The following is a 22,264-nucleotide window of genomic DNA, read 5'->3' on the forward strand; positions in this document are numbered from 1 at the left end:
CTTGTAACCCATAATGAACTTTTCCTCTAGAAATTGGTCCAATCCCTTATTCTTTTTTTTCCACAATGCTTTATTTATTTATTACAGATACAGGTAAGGAAAATTGGATAGACTTAGGGCTAGGACTACATAGGTTACACACAAGAGTGGTGGCCATTGATTACAACAAACATTAATCCAAATGGAATTATTCATCAATACAAAAATTATCATATTCATTAACCAACTGGTTAATACTAACATTCCATATTTTTCCTCTAACCTTATCTATCCCATCATTAAAAAAACTTCAAATTTTTACTTATACACTCTTCTTACCACTAAACTAGTCTCTAAAATAAAATCTTTCTTATCTAATTCTTAATTTCTAATATCACATCTAAAAAAGAAGTCTTCAATTACAATGGTATTACCCCCTTCAATATAACATATTATATATCATTTTCCATATCTATCCAATCAAAAAAGGCTTCAAATTTTTACTTATAGACTCTTCTTACCACTAAACTAACCTCTAAAATAAAATCTCTTATCTGATTCTTAATTTCTAATATCACATCTAAAAACAGATATCTCCAATTACAATGGTATTATACTTTGCCTATCCACCACATATTTATTAACCCAAAATATAGATTTAATATTTTCTCCAAAATAAATTGACCTCTATAATTTATTTTATTTACCTTCTCTTTTAAAAAATAACCCTTTTATTTATCTTAATACCACTTTAATTTACACAATACTTATATTCCAAATTTGCAATGCCATCTAATTTATTTCATATATTTACCACTTTAATTTTCAAAATACTTATATTCCAAATTTCCACAATGTTTATATTTCAAATTTTCATTTACATCTATTTGATTTAATATAATTAAAAGAAAAAATTCTACTTATTATTCAACCATTTTGACCTTCTTCTTATTGCTTATTTTGTACTCTATCTTATTGGTGTTCCCTCTTAGTCCTCCGACTGGTTCTTCCACTTCTTCTTTTTCTTCTTTTTCTTCTTAAATCTGTTGATTTTCTTGGCCTCCCTCTGTTTTTCTTTTTTCTTTTTCATTCTGTTATTCTTGAATTCAATCCATAAATTCTTCCTCTTCTTGAGACAGCTTGCTCTCTGAACATTTCCTCTTTTTTCCTCCTTAAGGGTCTTAGTTATTATGACAATTGCTTCTTCCGTCTCCTGTCCCATTTCAAAATACTCCACTTCTTTAACTTCACCCAACATCTGATCCATTCTTTTTTCTTCTCTATTGTTTATAATCTGTTCCTGAGAGTTTACAAGGGAGGAGCTTATTTGCCCAATTTGTTCAAACAATTCTCTGACCTGTTGCTCCATTTCTCTTCTAAAATCCATCACGAAATCCACCAACAAGGCCTGGCTTTCACGAACATCTTTTAAATTTTCAAAAGCCATTTTTATCAACACCAACTCGAACCACTTCCTGCAGGGCTACTTTCCAATTTTTATATCCAAAAAAAGAAATATAGGTCAATATTCCACGTCCAGTCAATATCACTGACAAATCAATGATAATTCAGTCAAATCAACACACTCAAATTAGGTTAGTATGCCTTTAAATAACCAAAAAAAAAATAATAATTCAAGCCTCTTGCTGAGAAACCGAAAGTAGCAGTGACCAGGCTTAAATCAAGGCTTTTTGCTGGGAAAATGAAAGTAGACTTTATTTCCTTCATTGAAGATTACTTATTTATTTCTCTTCGGTACATACCATTAAAAAAAATAATAATCTTGTACTTACTCCAGCAGGGGAAATACCAATTCAACTATTCCCCCCCTGGGTGGCTAACGGCCAGCGTGAATATTCTTGAGTTATCTCCTCCTCCTCCAGACTTCTTACTTACAGTTCTCGGTAAAACTTTTTAACGAGCCAAGTTTACTCACTCTTAATAGCTTTTTTCGCTGTGATGTTGTTGTATCTAGGCCATGGGAGGGCGAATTCTCAGCTTTCCGAGGAAGCTTTCAGCTTTCCAAGATGGCGCCCGGAATAGATATGATTCAGCACAGAGCAAAACAGAGAGAAATCCTTGAAATTGCCTGTTTCTAAGGACCCCCCCCCCCCATTCAAGCTCTCAGCTCTTCGTACCGTCTTCCTGGCACCGAAGCATGCCTTAGTTGTTTAGGCACATGAAAACACATCTATTTTGTAGTCCCTTTGGGAGCCCCCAAAGTTCATTGCAACTTCACTGAGAGTTGGCTCTGCCTCCCCTGGTCCAATCCCTTCTTAAAGGCATCTAGGCAAGTTGTCATCACTGCTTCCTGTGGCAAAGAGTTCCACAGACTAATTGCATGCTTGGTAAAGAAATATTGGCAGGGAGGGGGTGGCTGCAAGACCTTGCCACTGCTCATTTTCTCAAACAAGAAAAAAAATTTTTTTTTAAAAAGCCCCACCCACAGAAGTGGGCTCTAAGGTTGCCAATCCCAGCCACTCTGTTCTAGGAGTAAGCCTCATTGACTCTAATCAGGCTTACTTCTGAGTAGACACGCACAGGAGCAGGCTCCAATCCCAGGCACTCTTGCTTGGGAGTAAGCCTCATCCACTGTAATGGGGCTTACTTCTGAGTAGACACGCACAGGATCGGGCTCCAAGGCTGCAATGCCAGCCACCCTTTCCTGGGAGTAAGCCTCATCCACTGTAATGGGGCTTACTTCTGAGTAGACATGCAGGACTTGTCTCTGGCTGAGCTGCTCACCCCCAGCTGCGCCTGCGCTGTGGGGGAAAGCCTCTCCTGGTGCTGAGTGGGGAGCTGCTCAGGGAAAGGTGGGATGCAAAGGCTCGCAATGGCTGAGGAGGAAGGCGGCTCAGGATTGGCTGGTGGTCTGCCAGTGCAGGGCCCTGAGCCATTCCAACAGGAAAAGCCAGAAGCCTGCTGGATGCTGATTGGCTGAGCCTGCTGGAGAGTTGGGGAAGGAACTGAACTTAAGAGTTCCTCTTTTGGTTCAAGCACCCAAGAGGCTCATCTGTGAACTTTAGCAGGCGCCTACTAGGATAAGTAAGATTCCCTTTTGCTCGGAATATACGTATTAGAATCTCTACAGAAAAATTCCCACAGGGAAGCTGGCTGCCCAGTCTGTGAAAGAATGTTCTTGTTTCTTCTATGTGGCAAAGCAAATAACCAAGCTTGATGAAAGTTAGATTGCTTTGTAGATGTGATTGTAACACCATTGGGTCCACTGAGGCTCTTGTCCCCACCAGGTAATAAGAATTTTCTTCTCCATTGTTCCAGCCTTTCATTTGCTCACTCATTTTCCACTGTGGGGACTTAGGACCCAACCCTATCCAATTTTCCAGTGCTGGTGCAGCTGTACCAATGAGGTGTGCACTGCATCCTGTGGTGGGGAGGCAGTCACAAAGGCAGTCTCACAATAAGGGAATGTTTATTGCCTCACCTCTGGGCTGCATTGCGGCTGCGTCGATGGTGGAAAGTTGGACAGGATTGGGATCATGAATGAATTAAATGGGATCCAATGAATTAAATGGGATCCCAAACACTGTGAAAAATAACTGCAGCGGCAGGAGTTACTGACCAGGTTGGTGGAAAATGTGTTTGCAAGCTGCAAAATGTACTGGGAAATGCACCTTTCCCTTCAAGAAGCTGAAGTGCATAACCAGGCTTGGCATGTAAGCAACATCATCATCTGTTAAGAAAGCTTGTGACTGATTCTTTGGGGAAAGGAGTAGGAGCCAAGAAGCCATATCCTAATGAGGTGAATTATCACAAAAGCCTCTCTCATGCTGCACACATTAAGTGAGGCTTCTTTATTGGTAGCACTGGTCAGTTTTACAAAAACCGCCCATGCTTAATCCATGCATGCAGCACACACAGAGAAACACTGCGGTGGTAATTTTTCATAAAGTGTTGTGAAGATCCACTCTTCTTATATACTTATGAGCAGAGAAGAAAAGGATGAAAGGCAGTAGTGAGGAAAGTTAATATTTGAAAGCAATTCATAGCTCATCAAGAACAGATATCCTGCTTTGCTTAGTCCAGAGCTCAACCAAATCCTGCCAAAATGCTGCTGAGAATGGCAAGCTCAGTGCCCCCCTTTCATAACTGGGGCTTTCATCAATGGCATCGCTAGGGCTGGTATCGCCCAGTGTGGTAATTCATGGTGTCACCCCCATGGATCGCATTCACCTTCAGGAGCTCTGGGTATTCCCAGTCTTCCCAGCCTGCCATATCCCACCCTTCTATTGTGTATTCCTGGTCTTCTGGAGAGCAAAAGATATAGGCCAGACCAACCAGGTGGCCAGGTCTACACCTGGCTGCAGAGATGGGAAAATCTGGGCTCACAGAGAAAAAGTCTGCTGTCACTGACCAGGTCAACTGGGCAGGTTGCTCTGGACTCCAGAGCTTTTGATATCACCCCCCCCCCCGGAGGGGGGGGTGTACTGCCTTCCCTTGACTATACAGGATATATAACAGTTAAGCTGGGTTCTCTATATGAATGCCAGTCCTTCTCCTTACTCCTGTTGTGACGGAGAGGAAATGCAATGGAACCTCCAAGTGATCAGGTCTTCACATAGTGGCCACAGTTCATTTATTATGTTTTCTGTGCTGTGAAAGTGGGGGGATGGGACAGCACTTTGCTACCACTTGAAGGGCCAGGTAATGTATGAAGTGGTACAATTACTGAAGGCCACAACAGTTTTTGAAATCTGCAGTATGGATAGAAAGAGCAATATGGCTGAACCAACTTGCTTTCTAGGAAGACTTTATTCAACGTTTATGTAATCAACTTTGGGCACAATCCTGAGGTAGCTCTGTTAATGTGTTTTTAATATGTTTTTATCTGTGTTAAATCATGCTTTTTAAAATTGTTTTCACATGTTCTAAGCCGCCCTGGGTCCCTTTCCGGGAGAAGGGCGGGATACAAATAAAGTTTATTATTATTATTATTATTATTATTATTATTATTATTATTATTATTATTATTATTATTATTATTACTACTACCCTTGGGCCAGCGCAAGTCCCTCCTTATGAGTCGGTTAGGCCACTGCGTGGAGGCTGTCTTCAGCCTCCGCGCTAACAGAGGGACCAAGCTTGTGTCAGCTGAGCTCAGCTGACACAAGGCTCTGGGGTGGGCAAGGAGGGGCAGGAAGGAGGTGTTCTGGGGTGGGGGAGGACGGGCAGTGGGCGGCCCCGGGGGGGGGAGTGAAGAGCAGGAGCCGGGATTGGGACCCTGCTCTTATGCCGGATCCCAATCCCCATTCCTGAGCAGCGCAGAGCAGCTTCAAGTTACTCTGCTCTCCTCAGACTTGTGCCACCAAAGGAGATGGCGCAAATCCGAGGAGACCCATAGGGACTGCAGTGGCTTACCTGGGAGTAAGGGGAAAAGTTTCCCCTTACCTTCAGCTGACCCACTGTGGTGCCCTATCTCGCAATGGATACAGCACAAGCTTCCTGGCTTGCCTGTTTCAGCGCTAGATAGGATTGCACCCTTCCTGTATCAAACTGAAGATGCTCAACATATAGTTGCCTGCGTACAATTGCTTGTTTGATTTGATAAGATTTTTTCCTGACCATCTAATGATATTAGGTCAGCTAACAAAACCCCTTCATTTGATTGTGTTTGTGCGGCCACAACCTTTATAAAATGGCTGTAGTTCTCTGGTGGCCAATGTCTCATGAGACTTTGGGAAAAACTCTGTGTACCATTTAAAAAAAAAACAAGAAAAGAAAAAAAACACAATTGTTTTCATAATGAAATTTTTGTGGTGACGTAACTATACCAAAGAGCATTGCTCTTCACACAGTTTTAGGGCTATTACATAACAAGGAGTTAATTTCATTAAGAAAAATGTAGGAGGATTAATAAGAATATATTTAAATGAAATCTACAGTAGTGTTGTTGGCATCCTTCAGTCTCGGAAGACTATGGTGTCACGCTCTGAATGGTGGCTCTGGAACAGAGTGTCCTCTCCAGTGTGCGAAGCCTGGGTAAAGTAGGTATGGAGGATAGGCTGTTACCCATGCAGCAAATCCCCCCTCTCCACATCGCTGAAATGGTCCAATGGAAAGGCAGAGGCCAATACGGTTGGTTCCAGCGGTGTCGCAGGAGTTGCCAGAACGTGACTGTGTTCAGCCATGAACTGCCTCGGACTCCAGCTCCGAATTTTGCCTCGAGGTTGACTCCTGAAGCCTTTTCCATAACTGGATGTAGCCACAAGGCAGTGGAGGTTTGGGATCAGAGTTTTCCTTCTCTCAGATGAGCTGCCTTCCCAGGTTGACAAGTCCCATCTACCCGTTGGCTGTTTAGTCGCCTCTTACGACAAGTACAGCCAAACTGAGGGCCTATTCTTATCCCCAGCCCCCAGGGGTAAAGTAGTAAGTAGTAAGAAGTAGTAAGAAGCAGGAAATTAGTAGTGAGAACTAGATGTGGAGAATCTGAAACTTGTTTTGGATTGAGTGTTTGAAAAAATATTACTATTAGAGCTGAGCAAAACTACATGTTTTGTTGTCAGAAATGTTTCTTTTATAATAATAATTTCAGGAGCTGCCCTTGAATGTTTGCTATTTTTCATCCAAGTCACATATAGCACTGCATATTTAGAATGGGTCAGTAAAATCTCAAATGTGTCGGAGCTGAGAACAAGTGACAGGTCACAGCTGGGAGCCAGAAATAAAGAACAAACCAAAACCAGGAAAGGCTGTTGTTACCCAGGCAAAGTCCCACACTGAGCAGGAAGCCTTTATAGTCTTTCCTATAAAGGAGCCAGTGGTCAAGCTGGGTGGGTAGAGTCACTCCAGTATCTAAGAACCCTTTGCTCCCTTAGAGAAATGCCCCAGCCAGGTGGCTTACTGCATAAAGTAGCTGTGTACGGAGGGTTGGTTTTCCTGGGCTTAGCCCCAACTCTTGACTCAGTGACCGATAAGGCCTCAAGAAACTGGGTAGTCATTGAGCCAGCTGACGCAGGCCAAACTCAGAGAAGCTCTTGAGTTTTGGGGAGGAGGGAATTTGTCATCCGTGAGTGAAAAAGTTGGGTGCCATCTGCATTTTGGCGACACTCAATCCTCAAGCCTAAGATAGCCTCCCTCAGTGGTTTCATATGGATGTTAAAAAGCATGGGGGACAGAGTATATCCTGCGGAATATCATGAACCAATGGCCAAGGTATCAAACAGGAATCTCCCCACCTGATCATCTGGAATCCACTTTCCAGGTCAGATTAGAGCCACCATAAAATAATGCTTCCAAGCTCCACCCTGGAAAGGTGTTCCAGAAATATATCGTGTTCAGTAGTATCAGCCCTTGAGAGGTCTAGCAGAATTACGTAAAAGGGATGCACTCCTTTTGTCCTCATCCCAGCAAGGATCATCTATCAAAACCAAGAAAGTGCTAACTGTCCTATAACCTAGTCTGAAGGTGGAATGGAAGAAATCAGATTGTTTCCTCCAGAAATTGCTAGAGTTGGTCACCACTACACAACTGAGCACCTTGCCCTAGAATGGGAAATTTGAGACTAGCTGATTGCTTTCAAACATGGGATGCGCGGAAGGAGGGGGGAGAAGGCTTTTTCCCATTAGAGACCAGACCACTGACAATTTAAGGCGTGGTCCACTCAACCACAGTATGATTAATTATCCTCCCTGCCGCCTTAGCCAATCCTTCTCTGGCCACTTTTACCAGACAGGGTAGGCAAGATTTGAGAGTACACATGGAAGACCAAGCACATCCAAGAATCTTGTCCACATTGTCAGGCTGAACAAGCTGCAGCCACAGAACAAACACTGTGATTTTCCCTTCCCCCCACTGAACTGTATAGTTAAGTGGTTCCCAAACTTTTTTGACTGGTAGCTCCCTTGACCTACTGGGTCATTGGCCATGACTCCCCATTAGGGCTCCAATCCTATACATTGTATAGGGCAGGCGGATTTTCATGAGGATTCCGCGGCTCCCCAAGCTGGTTTCTACAGCTCTCTGGGGAGCCGCAGCTCCAATACTTTGTAGCCACAGCGCCAATATTGTATCCGCGGCTCCAATACTTTGTATTCAGGTTCTAGGAAATGCTGCCCTCAAATGGCGAGAAAGCATGTTTGCAAACAGACAGGAAGCACTGATTCCTCAAGGTCAAAATCCAAAATTATATCCCTTGGACTTTAAATTAAACAGTTGTCTCCACCATTCTTTCCCACAGTCACTGAGGGCACACCACAAACGCTTTGACTGTGTCCCATTGAGTTCAAAGTGCAGTACCTTCCCTGAATCTGAGAGGACACCTGCCATTTTACACCTGACTGGTTTAATCTCATGAATAAACAGAGTGCTAATTGTTTCGGCTTTGCGGGAAATAGTGTTTGTAAGGCAGTCGGAGTCATCCCTGGAATTTTTTTCTATCTTACTTTTTTAAAAAAAATAAATGTAATTCAACTTGTGGAGAGTTTGGATTACAGCAGGCATGTTGCTGCTTGGCTCTTTTGACGCGTGGGCTGTCTCTGCTCGATATTGTTTGGCTGGAAACCATAAGTTGTCAGGTCTTGCTTGTCAGGGCTTCCTCCCAGCTGGTCGGGAAACAACTGCAAGTTACATCGCTTGCCTAATGCCAGCTTTCCGACAGCCACTGCACTCCATGCTGTGATAGCAGAAGGATGCCGCATTGCCTTCTTTACCTTTTCCCGATGCTTCTCTTCGCCCCAGGCTTTTGGCGCGTGCAAGAGGGTTGCAATCGGAAGCATAGCGGCAGTAGAACTGGGAGTGATTCAGATGGATTTCAAAGCCGTTGCTTCCCACAAAACAACAAAATTCCACCCGACTTCAGTGTCTACAGTGAGCTTGACAATGAGAATGAGGCTGTTAGAACTGAGGCATATTTATTAACTCATTCCTTACCCCCCCAGATAACTTTTCCCACTTTTTAAGAAGCAGCTGGAAAGGCAATATCCTTACTTCTAAGCAACTGGAAGGCTTTCCTACAGGGAGAACACTCAGCAGGATATGAAGATAATCCAATCTAATTGGCTGTCAGTCTTATTGGCTTTTAACTGGAGCAAGTGTTGGGAGATGCAGGAGATGACTGTGTGAATACCACCTACCAATAATTCTCCTTCATTATCCATGTGTCCATTAGTAAATATGGATAAAGGCAGCCTTGAAGTAACTCTTTGTCTTCATCCAGTTGCCTTTTCAAAACTATCTAGCAAAGCAGAACTGGTGAGAATTTTTCTCAATGCAAACAGATGTCTCGCTACATGTGCTTCTGAAGTTGAATGTTCACTTATCCAGAGCAAGATTTAGAACCCAATCCTGTGCATGTTTCAGAAGAAGGTTCTATTCTAGTCAGAGAGGCTTACTCCCAGGTAAATGTGGAGAGAATTGCAGCCTTAGAGCCCAATCCTGTGCTCACACCGCTGAGATGCTCTGCCCGCGGTGAGTACCATAAAGCACGTTCATGGCCCTCAGTGCTGGGGGGAGAGGATCCCCTTCTCCTGTGTTGCAGCCAACACTGCCCAGTTAGCACTCAGGATGTCGTGGCAGCCATTTTCATCACCGTGGCAGCCCCGTGCTCCGGGCAGCATAAGATTGAACTGCCCATCTGTCATGCCACTTCCACTGCCATTCATTCTCAATAAGACCCTTTAACTGTTGTCAACTTTGATCCTCTTCCAACATCCTATATGGCCACTGTTTGGCATCATCAAAAGTGGTATTCACTTCCTGTACAAGGAAGTCACTGGAGGAGGGACCTGAAGGAAGTGGCAGGATAAAAAGAGATACGGAGACTGTTCCAGGAAGTGACATGGTGGAAAGAGAGTTTGGGTCCCTTTTTTAAAATAGAGAAAGTCATTCCACTTTAAAATACATAATATGATATTTTTAACATCAAATTTAAAAAGTTCACCATTCAGAATGTGTGGGCTTGAATACAACTGTAATCTTGCTCTGAAAACTCCTGATGCTCCTTTTGGACCTGACATAACCAGAACTGTACAGATCCCGCCAAATACTTTGCATAGAGGAGTAGCATGCCTTCCTTCCACCACACAGATGAAGTCGCTTGTGTGAGCTCAGCCAGCTCATGCAAATTACTGATCTCGCAGAAGACTAATTTGGATGTTGTTCCACCCCTCAAGCAGTGGCAGGGGAGGTAATATGAATAGTTCTCTATGAGATCAGGCATTGTAGGAAAAGTCCATCATGGGTTACAAGCCATAATAGGTATGTGCAACCTCCTGATTTTAGAAATGGGCTACAGAATGCCAGATGCAAGGGAGGGCACCAGGATGCATGTCTCTTGTTGTCTTGTGTGCTCCCTGGGGCATTTGGTGGGCCACTGTGAGATACAGGAAGCTGGACTAGATGGGCCTAGGGCCTGATCCAGTGGGGCTGTTCTTATCTTCTTATGCATATGAACTGGCCCATCTCACATATGAACTGGCCCATCTCACCCCAGCAGTGTCTGTTCTGGTGGCTGTCTGCTGGTATTCTTTTGCATCTTTTTAGATTGTGAGCCCTTTTGGGACAGGGAGCCATTTAGTTATTTGATTTTTCTCTGTAAACCGCTTTGTGAACTTTTAGTTGAAAAGCGGTATATAAATACTGTTAATAATAATAATAATAATATGAACATTTGATGCTGCCTTGTGCTGAGTTGGACTACAGGTCCATCTAGCTGAAGTCATACAGGCACTAGAACAGCTGCATAGTAAGGCTGGAGCAATACTTTGCATTTGTTAATATACAACCAGAATCTTCTATTTATTGAAAAATCCACACTGTCTAGTCTGCCAGTTTGACATTTGTCACTGAAAATATATGCAGTATCAGATTTATGCTGGTCAATTTTCAGAAAAAAATCCATGTTCAAATGCCTGAGTTATAGCCTGAGTTAATGCCTGAGTTCAACCCTTTTCTCTGTAAAGGGAACCCTGTACTAGTGACCTAATCACCCCTTTCCTTGCGAAAAGGCATGACTTTCCTTTTGTGTTTGCCCATGTAGATTAGATCAAAAATGCCTTCAGACACCAAGGATGTGCCCTTTGCTAGAGGACAAAGGATAGGCTACTATGTATATTTCTTTACTCAGCGTGTAGTTAGTCTGTGGAACTCCTTGCCACAGGATGTGGTGATGGGATCTAGTGTAGATGCCTTTGAAAGGTTTAGAAGTAGGCTACCTCAGAATGCCAGATTCAAAGGAGAGCACTAGGATGCAGGTCTCTTGTTGTCTTGTGTGCTCCCTGGGGTATTTGGTGGGCCACTGTGAGATACAGGAAGTTGGACTAGATGGGCCTATGGCCTGATCCAGCAGCGCTGCTCTTATGTTCTTATGTAGTTTTCTTATCCAAATGAAAGCTGTGATGAAGCCATCAGTGGACCTCAGAGTAGAAAGGCAATGTGAACTCTTCTAAGCCCTGAACTCTGTGAGGCTTTGGTTCTGACTGCTGACCACATTGCTTACTTTGGTTTTTATTTAGCTGGTCTCCTTCCCCTACTGCAGTGGGAGGGAATCTCAGGAGAGGGGAGGGAATTGAGATGCTTTCTTCAAACACATTCCTCCCATTGAGTTTCCTGTTTCTGTTTGTTCCATTCCTCCTTTGGAAATCAGGGAACTGAGAATAACTGTGGGTCCTGATCCCGGACTGAGGTTGCAGTCCTGTACACAACTACCTCAGAGTAATCCTATTGAACCCAACAACTGTAATCCTACACACAATTGCCAATGGGAGTGACAGCCCAATCCTGAGCTGCCCAGCGCGCAAAGCTGCAGTGGGGCCAAAATGGCTGCTGCAGCATCTTATGAACACCAGGCACCCACTAGCAGCTTCTGAAGTCTCCTCAGGGGGAGGTAAGAAGCCCCGCAATGGGGCTACTCGACTCTGCACTGGCTATTTAGCTTGTGCAGAGTAAAGCAGCCCCGAGTTGGGCCAGGAAACACCCGCCCCACTCCCTCCTGCTGCCACACTTTTTCCCATCTTCCCCTGCCCTGGGATACCTTCCCCATGCCCCCACTCACTTCTCCACTGGCTGATGCTTCGCACAGAGTGCTGGCCGGTGGCTGGCTAACCTCCAACTGGTGCCAACCCAGCATAAGCTTGTGTCAAGCCTTCTTATGCTAAGCCTGCTTCAGGACTGGGCTGGGGCTGACTGCCGCAAACTGGCTTTATGGCACATTTGCGATAATGCACTCCAGCAATGGACCAGCACATGTCTAATAGGATGGGGCCCTAACTCTCATTGAACTCAGGCCACCTTAATTATCCCTTTTCTTCTAAGTTACATGACCGAGTTGGCATCCTTCAGTCTCGGAAGACTATGGTGTCATGCTCTGAATGGTGGTTCTGGAACAGAGTGTCCTCTCCAGTGCGCGAAGCCTGGGTAAAGTAGGTATGGAGGATAGGCTGTTACCCATGCAGCAAATCCCCCCTCTCCACGTTGCTGAAATGGTCCAATGGAAAGGCAGAGGCCAATATGGTTGGTTCCAGCGGTGTCGCAGGAGTTGCCAGAACGTGACTGTGTTCAGCCATGAACTGCCTCAGGGACTCCGGCTCCGGATTTTGCCTCGAGGTTGACTCCTGAAGCCTTTTCCATAACTGGATGTAGCCACAAGGCAGTGGAGGTTTGGGATCAGAGTTTTCCTTCTCTCAGATGAGCTGCCTTCCCAGGCTGACGAGCCCCATCTACCCGGTGGCTGTTTAGTCGCCTCTTATGACAAGTACAGCCAAACTGACCACAGTAGGTAATATTGTAGAACATCTTTACTGCTTAGATAGCATAGGAGTTAAACCATCCCTTAACTTGCATGTCATGTATCATCATGCAATTAGGCATGATTTAAGGCAGTGCATTAGCAGTGTACACATACACTGCAGAAATGCGTAGGGATATGTCACAGAATTAAAGGAAGCAAAAGTAGGGGAAATATGAGCGTATACAGTGAGCTGGATAAAATTCAAAAATAAAATGGAACAATCGATTATTTGAGTGCATAAACTCCAGACTGAAAACAAAACCATGTAATTTGCAACAACAGAATCCAGGGGAAAATTTGGATGGTGAGAATTTCAGAAGCATCACTAGACAGTTTTATGAAACTGAGCTTATTAAAACGCTCTGCAATTCATTTAAAATTAGCCCTTCTCTGTGATCACAGTCTACCTTTGTATTTCTGCCCCTATAATTAAAGTTCAAAATACTGAGCATTGCCTGCATTTGCTTCTGCTTGCTTTTCTAAGCAAAGCAAAAATTGAGTAATGTTACTTTTTCATAACTCTAGTGTGAGATATGGTTAAGTTTAGTTTTGTTGAAATATGTCTGTCATTGTTGGAATGGCCATCAATCAAAACCTTAGACCAGCGGTTTTCAAACTCTCTTGGAGAGTTTGAGCCACAAAGTTCTTGCGGGGGGGGGGCAGCGGGGGCAGGGGAGGAAGCGGGGGCAGGGGGAAGGCAGCGGCACAATCCCCAGGATCACGCCACTCAAGGGGGCTGCAGGGACTTGGGTCCACTTACCCGAGCCTCCTGCAGCCTCCTGGGGGTGCGAGGAGCCCTGCGTAACCTTCTGCAGGGCTCTCCGCAGCTTTGAAAGCGAAAGTTGAGTGATCGCGCTCCGCTAAAGCGGAAGGGGAGAGCGATCGCTGAGGCATCACGACGCCCCAGTCTGAAAAGCCCTGCCTTAGACCTTTGGCTTTTGTGTGTAAAACCGAAATCTTTTCCTTCTCCAAGGAGGATTTCTGTTTGAAAACACTGGAAATACATACTACAGACAAGGTCTGTCTGGTTTCATTGTAGATGGTATCAGAAGATTAAAATGAAAACAATTGACTGCCCAATCTTAACTAAATCCCACCCCGCATCTATGCAGCCATGCCACCATAATGTGCACTGCATCCTAAGGGAGTGGCTGTCCCAGAGGTCTCCTCTGGGTAAGGGAACATATCTTCCCTTCCCTGGGGTAAGCCTTTGCTGCCTGAATGAGTCTACTCAGACCTGCACCAGCGATTCTGCTAATGCAAGTCTAAGTGAATCTGGGGAGGCAGATTGAGGCCTGGAAGGGAGATAAGATACCAGCGATGCCACTGTCATTTGTACTGTCCCCATCCTGGCCTCAATCTGCCCCTCCCTGCTCTGGTCTCTATCCCAATCCTCCCCCTTTGTGCCCCATTTCCCCCACCTCCTGCCTGCCCTCTCTGACTTTCCAGTGCTGGTGCTCCTTGACGGTCCACTGGTACACAGCTGCAGCTGCTCACCACTTGTGGTAGTGGTCCAGCCATGCTCTGTGGTCTGTCATCTTTTGCAACATCCATAAAACTTCCTGCACCACAGGACTGAAAGTTCCAGTGGTACCGTGACCCAATAGGATTGAGCCCTGAGTCATATATTCACTCATTCATTTCATTGTTGTCTTGCATAATCAGTGGTGAAAATAACCCTTTTTTAATAAGGTAGTGACCATTAGGAATTTTTTTTACTGAATTCTGCAAAAGCAGAAACCAGAACAAAAATCCATGGTTGTGCCAGAGTGAATTGGCTGGAAATGGGGAGAGGATCAGGTAAGCTAATAAGAGCAATGTCACTTTTGTGGAATCAAGTTATGGTTTTCAAACATTCTACCTTCGGATGTTACCAAACTATTCTGTAGCCAAAATCTGCAATGCAATGCAATGGATCATTCTAGCCCTTTCCCACTCTCCAGAGGATCATATCTTTATGGGAAAATGAGTATTTAAATGTGTACTTTGCAGTATATTAGGACATCAGGGATTTTTAATGGAGGAGAGTGTACGGTGAATTTAAAAGAATCGTGCTGGATAGAATATAAATTAAATATAAAAGATCTTCCCATCCCTAGTTCCAGCTTTCCTTCAAAATTCATAAATGTGAACGCTTTTCAAGGACTTGATGCAACCAATGCACTCGCACATAAATGCCCCACATTTGGACTGTGGCTATGAAATCGCCAATTCACTTTTCTATTTCACATGATTGCACCTCACCGTTGTGCAACTATGCTTCTTTCCGAGGATCAAATGCCAATGGCTGTGCAATTATCTTGATTGAGAAGTTGATTATGATGAAAGCTCCCGTGATGATAATGACCTTATATTTCTAATTGTGCCTTTCATACCGAAGCACTCCACACATTGATAGGCAAAGCAGTACAGAGGACTCATTTTGCATGTACCTGAACTGTAGGCGCCTCTTCCGTGCAATGTAAGAACTCATCAAGTTAACACCATAATTCACACAGCATATGTCAGGTCTCCCCAGAGGAAGTCCGTGCTGTTACCAGGCCTCTCCTGAATGACTTTCATAATGTGTACTTTCACTGAAACATGGGCAGTTCTGCCAGCTCTGTGTCTGTTGAGAGGCAGCCCTATTGCAGTTCATGAAAATTTAAAGTTTTCTTGATATTTTAAGATTCTGAGCTGAGCTGCTGTGTATGCTCTCAGTGGAGATTTCTGCCCACTTGTCTGGCACAAGAGGGGAAAATACCAAGTTAATGATTTTAGAGGGGTCTATTCCTTTGTAGAAGTCAAATGACTTCGGGCCCAATCCTATCCAACTTTCCAGCACCAGTGCAGCCGCAATGCAGCCCTGAGATAAGGGAACAAATGTTCTCATACCTTGAGGAGGCCTCTGTGACTGTCCTTCCACCACAGGATGCAGTGCACTCCAGATTGGCACAGCTTCACCAGCACTGGAAAATTGAGTAGGATTTGGCCCTTCCTCTGCAAGCATCTTTTGCATTGCATCTGTTTTTTGCCGGTGGCACCCTATAGACTACATTGGCATTAATGTTGAGGCTCTTTGGGCACTGTGTTGTTTTTCTTTCAAATCACATCAAGTGTTGTGATTCTGTGATGTGGCCTTGTTATGATCAGATGATGAGATGTGGTCATGTGCAGAGCTGATCTCAGCATTGTTACTTGGAATTAAGCCCCACTAAACCCCAACAGAGATTATTTGCATAGAAGCATACATAAGCATGCATCTCAATCATTGTCCCCTTACTTAACAAGTCATTACTCTGGCTCTAAGACCTCATCACAAAAAATAAAATTAAAGAAGAAGAAAAAGCAAAAGTGGATGTAAGAATGTCAGTTGATGGGTATTCCTTGTGCTTAGGTTAGAAACAAGTCAGTTACAATTCATCTAAAACTCACCTGTTTTGAGAATATTTCTTCGTATTGAGGCTGGCCAAAAATAGCTAGAGGCTAATTTTTGTGTGTGTTTAAATGAGGGAGAGCAGTTCTGTATCACTCCTGCTGAGTAGTTTCAGTTTCAGTAAGACCTTTATTGGCATAAAATACAGAGAAAGAACAAAACAAAACAGGAATATACAAAGACAACACAACACAACATAAGCATAAACATCAGTCGCTGCCCAGAGTCCCAGGGCTCTGCCTGGCTATTACCCCAGAAAAAAAGGAAGCTACATTATCCAGAGTCTCAGAATCAGGCGTGGAAAGGAGAGACTGAAGCATGGTTGAATCCTCCCAGCCCTGCATCCTAGCTAACAATGGACCTAGATATTTCTTGCGTGATGCATCATGTAGCAGGCAGTAAAAAAAGGTATGCATTAAAGTCTCAACACAATTCCTACCACACTTGCATTTCCTCTCTGAGTAGGGGATACCGCTGAACCTGCCCGTTAACAAGGCTGATGGAAGAGCGTTACACCTTGCAAGTGTGAAAGCTCTCCGGGCCTGTGGGCATACCAGGTGGTAAAAGAAGGAGGCCGATTTCCCAAAACTGACTGGAATATGAAGATGGAGTGGAGAACATGTGGTTCTGGCGGCACTGAACAGCTCTTGTTGTTCGATATCAAGAATTCTTCCTTTGAGTAATTTATTTTCTGTCAAGTCATTAAGAGAAATATGATTTGAAATATGATTTGAATCATCTCATGTTACGCTACTCAGCTTCAAGTTACGCTGCTCTACAGTCTATCTTTATAGGTGAACAACTGGAATATTCTGCTACTGGCAAAGACTGGGTAGCTTTGTATCATTTTACTGAATCTGTAATGTCTAATTATGATTGTGCTGGTTAGGGTTACTTGTAGAGAAGGGTGGCTTTTTATCTTTATTAAGATAAACTATGATTATATTTACTTTATTTATTTATTTAGAAATACAGTATATGTCATTCACTTTTGCTTCCCATAAGAAAGGAATCAAGGTGGTTTGCAAGCGGAATCAGTACACCGAGAACAAGCTCACATTGAAACAATTAATTGTCTAGCACGAGAGGCAAAATGTCATCTGTGTTGCCGAGAATCTCGCAGGCAGGAGTTTCCTGGTGTGCAGACATTCTTCTGGACTCTATTTCTGAGTGAAAGTGTTGACAGAGAAAAGGCTGAGATGATGGTTCAACGTACAGGTCCTGTATGCTGTAATCCTCCACCAGCTATAAACCCCCATAGAACAGCAAGCCAAGAAGCCTCTAAAGTTGTGCAGCCATAGTCTGCAACTAGTTTTACTGGCAGGCCTACTTTAAGCAGTAGATAAAAAGTCCCAAGGTCTAAACTGAAGGCGGATAAAGCCACTTACAGCCCAATTCTTGCAGTGGTGGCAGCTGTGCCAAAATGGCAACCACTGTATCCAGCGACCCTGCCAGGGCTGCAAGAAGCTTCCTCGAGGGAAGGGGACTTTCATCCTTGCGCAAGGGTCGCAAGGGGTCTCATCCAGTTTACGCCAGCTATTTTGGCTGCATAGACTGGAGAAGCTCCATATTGGGTTTTCCAGCATACGCCTCCATTTTGCTCCCACGGCCTGGAATGGCTCCAAAGGGCAGGGGGAGGGACCGCTTGCACGCTGCGATGAGGTTCCCTGCAAAACTTAGTGCTTTGCACCCCCTGTAGCTATGCCACTGCCCTAAACATCTAGATGCTAAATTAGACATGCTGTTCAACTGGCAGAACAATACCATTTACTTGCACTCAAAATAAATGTCAAAAATGATGTTCAGGAGCATGAACCGCTGAAATGTGAACGGGCAGTCTGCCCATCACAGAAGCAGGAACAGCTGTCCTGTCAGATCCATAATCTTTTGGGAGAGAATATCCTGACTGATATCACAGGTTCACCAAGTTTGTTGCTTTGGACTAGGAATATGGAAAAGTAAAAAGAATGTCTGGGAGGCGGAAGAGTTACACTGCGCAAAGATCTTGGTTTAGAATGTCCCCTTTTATCTTTTCATGGAAATGTACAGCAGCCTCCTGTTGAACACTCTGATGGCTTAAATGTCACACTCTCTAAGCATCCTGCTTGGCTTGGTTCGTTACATCTTCAATTTTCTTCTCAACTTGTTCCATTTTCCTTCCCACAGGTCGTCATGGAGATGGGGCTTACTGGCCAGTTGACACAAACTTGATCGATAGAAGCAGCCTTAACGGTAAATATGGACTCAATTCCTTTTACTCCAAATTAGCTTCTAATATTCAAAATGGTTTTGCTGGTTATTTCTTTATTTCCCCATCCCTTATTGCCTGGCTTCCCCAGTTGTCCTTCTCGCCTTTCTGTGGGGCCCTTGGGTAGCGGTGGCACCAGAAAAAAATGGGAGTAAACAGAAGGGGGAAACTCCATTTCGGTGGCAGGAGAGGGCTACGTATGGGGCGGCCTAGTTCGTATGTCAGACTATATCCTACACGATCCACTTCTTACAGATAAATAATAGTATACAGGTTGAGTCTCAGTATGCGTGAGGGGTCACGTTCCCAGAACTCACATGGATGGCAAAAATTGCATTAAGGGCGCAATCCTAACCAGCAGTTATGCTGGCATAGGAGGCCCTGGAGGATTGTAAACGTGCCGTAAAGCACATTTGTGCTGATGCGCGGAGGCAGGCAGAAGCCTCTGCGGCAGCTCCCGCGCCGACACAAGCCGCAAAGGTAAGCATGGGGGGCATGGGGAGGGGGCAGGAGAGGGCATTTCTGGATGGGGGAGGGCAGGGGGAGGGCTGCCCCAGGGGTTGGTGCGCGGGAAGCCAGAGGCAGGGCTGGGACCCAGCTGTTATGCCGGATCCCAACCCCGATCCCCTGGAAGAGCAGAGCAACTTCGTGCTGCTCTGCTCTCCTTGGACTTGCGCCACCTCCAGAGGTGGCGCAGGTCCGAGGAGACCCATAGGGGCGCGCGGCCCTTACCCACAGGTAAGGGGAAGAGCTTCCCCTTGCCCATGGCTGAGCTGCTGCATCCAACGAACCTGCCTTGGATGCAGTGAAAGCCTCCTGGCTTGCCTGCTCCAGCACAGGTTTGGATTGCACCCTAAAGCAAATCCATTTAAAAAACAATGTCCTTTTGCTCAGCAATTTAAAAACAGCCTTGCCGACCTTTTGTAATGCACACAGAGGCAATCAGTCTCTCTCCAGGCGCTTAGAAAGGCTTCACTCTGAGGCAGTGACCCCTCCCTTCCCCGGGAGCCCAGCATAGGAAAGAATGGAGGAGGTGATAATTACTTGCATTCTTTCCCATGCTGAGGAGAAAGGGAGGGGTCGCCTGCCTTGGAGTGAAGCTGTTCTAAGTGCCTGGAGAGAGAATGAGTGATGGATTGTCTACTGGCTGCCCTTCCCCCATTAACAAGGCTATTTTCCTTTGATTTAAAGGGCCCTTCTCATTGCATTGAGATGAAACTTCGGGTGAAAAATCCATGGATAATTAGGTTATACTTGTATTTTTATTAAGTTTTCTCTCCTGAACATATTGTCCCTAAGTAGCTCCTGTTGATCTTGGTACTATTTGCATGCCAGTAAGCAAGCTTAGGGTTGCAGCTTTATATCCTTTTTCCATCTTGTGATTTGAGTATAATTTCTAAGTACTGACAACTAAGTACACGGGGTTGGCTTGAGATGGCAGAGTCTTGACTTTGGGTTTTCAAAATGCCTTTGGGGTGCTTCTAGGTAATCTCCAAACCAATCACATCCTGTTCTGCCCAGTTCTATAGGGAAATTTGCATGATGCAGAGACACAAAATCCTACGATGGCACTGTACGGTTTATGCTGCTGTGCTTGTGTGAAATCCTGGATATCCTCACTGCTCCTGATTATCAGGCCAGGCCTGTGGGCAGAGCTTTCAACTCACTTATCAACAGCTTGTTCATTCTCCTTGTTCCAGCCGCTGTGGGTTTTTAAAGAAGGATCTTTCCCTTCTTCTGCCTTTCCGCGTGGGAAGCCTTGGTTTCTAATTCTGCTGCTGTCACTTTGTTGGGGCCTGTCTTTAAGCTAAATCGGTATGGGGACAGAAGTAGGAAGCAATGCTTCCTGTCCAGAGAGGAAAAAGAATGGACAGGTAACCTCCTCCCTGCCGGTGTGATCCCCAGCTCAAGGAGACGGCTGCAACAACAAAAAAGAGGAGTGGGGATGATGTGGTTTCAGCAGTGTAGAAAGTGGGAGGTGGTCTGCCCTGGGTGATGCACCTGTGCCCCTGCCGAGCAGAGACCCATGTCTTGCAAGTGGCTCCTGCTCCCCCAGGCTCTGAATGGCCACAAATGGCCACAATGGAAGCAATTTGATAGTGTGTGCAATAACCTCAACACATCCCCACGGCTACGCATCACTCTGAGTGAGTAAAGGACGGGGGTGTGGCATGTTGTGGGAGTGAATTCTGCCCTGAGCAGTGCCCGCATTAGCAACACCACTGTGTGGTTTTATGAAACCTTTAACAACTCCCCCTTCCAAGTATGAACCAAGCAAGTGCCTTTGGCAACTTTCAGCTCAGCTCTCCACAGAGCTTCTGACTGGACCATTTTGTCGACACAGCTCTCTGAGAAAATTGCTTGTTTTACCATTATAGTGGCTCACAGGGTCAGGTAGTTTGTGAAAATGCTTTTAAGGAAGGTGTGCAGGTGAGGTTACAAGGAGCTTGAATCCAGCTTTCAAACTGTTTGGACCTGGTATACGAGCTAGAAAAACAGCTGACACTGACAAGGTATTAGTAGGCGGAAGCCCACAAGAGATGCGCAGGGCGCAGCCATGTGAGGGTGTCACTGGAATCACTGGAGCAGAAGCGTCTCTAAGAGAGACGAAGGTACAGGAGATTAAAGAGGGAAATGGAATAGATAATTGAGAAAAATTAATTATCCCTTGGCAGTTTCTAACCACGACTGAGCAGTCATTATACGTACTGTAGATTTAACAGATATAAACTGCAGAGCCAGGAAATTGCGTTGCATTGAAAAGCAGATCCTATTTTGTGCCCTTTCTTTTCCAAACCTGTATTGACATTCTCTGAAGTCAGAAGCTCCACCTTCTTTTATTCAATTGCTGCTGTCCTTTGGTATCAACCCAGCAACCAAGTACAGTGAACATTTAAAAACGGACAGCACTCAACAAATAGAACTTTTAAACCCATACATACACATTAGGAAAGCATGTTCCTAGTGAGTGGGTCCCTACCAATAGCTGCACCACTGCATTTTGCACCAAATGCTCTTGAAGTGCACAACATTGCACATCATCCGATTGGGACCTGATCAGGGCATGGGAAAGGCATGGATCAGGGCATTCCTTTCTTCCGGAAAGGCCGCAGCTGGTACAAGCAGCTGAAGCAGGCAAAAGACATTCCTAGCTACCAACACCACCTGAGCATCCAAAGGCAGCCCTGGAACTGGGAATATTATTTACCCAGATTATTGAGTTGATCCTTCTGGGAGTTTGTGATGCTGTTCAGATCAGGTAAAGCCTTAGTAGTCGTACTGCTGCTCACACAGAATTCCCACCTCCTCAATGGCTTATTCGAATTGCCCATTAGATGATTTCTGAAGCACTTCTCCGTTTGTGTTCATGGAGCTCCCCTGAAGATGAGTATGAAACTCTTTCTCGTGTGAGATTCAATGTACACAGTTTTGGATTGGGGCAGTGCTTTTTCTGTGGTCTTCAGTGGCAAAAAAGATGCCCCGTAAAGGAAAATGTGTTTCTGTTTGCTTGTCTGAAGTACAAACTGTTGATGATGAAACAGTTCTTCCTCTGATGATGAAGCCTTCCTCCCCCACCCATATTTTCATATTATGTGGATGAGCAGAATCTATGGGAACCTCATCTCTGTTGCATGGAACAGAATCCCTTCTTGTGCAAGCCTCTTTCATTTCAGTAAGGTTTGCAGAGAAGACTTTCCTGATGGATCATGCCCAAAACTGATACTAGAAGCCCATCACATGATTTTCAGATCATTCAAATAAGACATAAACTGCATATGTTGATATTGGTTTCCAGTTTGTATTTTAAATCTCCTGGTGGGAAATGTAATTTTAATTAAGTTACCTGTTATGGCAAGATATGGAAGAAAACCACCCCTCC

The 22,264-nt window shown here is 44.7% G+C and overlaps 1 protein-coding gene across 1 annotated transcript in view; it reads left to right on the forward strand.

Annotated features, from left to right (window-relative positions):
- DCC (DCC netrin 1 receptor) overlaps window positions 1-22,264 on the forward strand; it is a 634,807-nt gene that overhangs the window by 537,666 nt on the left and 74,877 nt on the right. The window contains exon 22 of the mRNA XM_066618048.1: window positions 18,303-18,368. Coding sequence (XP_066474145.1) covers window positions 18,303-18,368 — 66 coding nt within the window. The remainder of the gene's footprint in view (window positions 1-18,302; window positions 18,369-22,264) is intronic.

The sequence above is a fragment of the Tiliqua scincoides genome, chromosome 2, assembly GCF_035046505.1.
Source record: "Tiliqua scincoides isolate rTilSci1 chromosome 2, rTilSci1.hap2, whole genome shotgun sequence".
In the NCBI taxonomy this organism is placed as follows: domain Eukaryota; kingdom Metazoa; phylum Chordata; class Lepidosauria; order Squamata; family Scincidae; genus Tiliqua; species Tiliqua scincoides.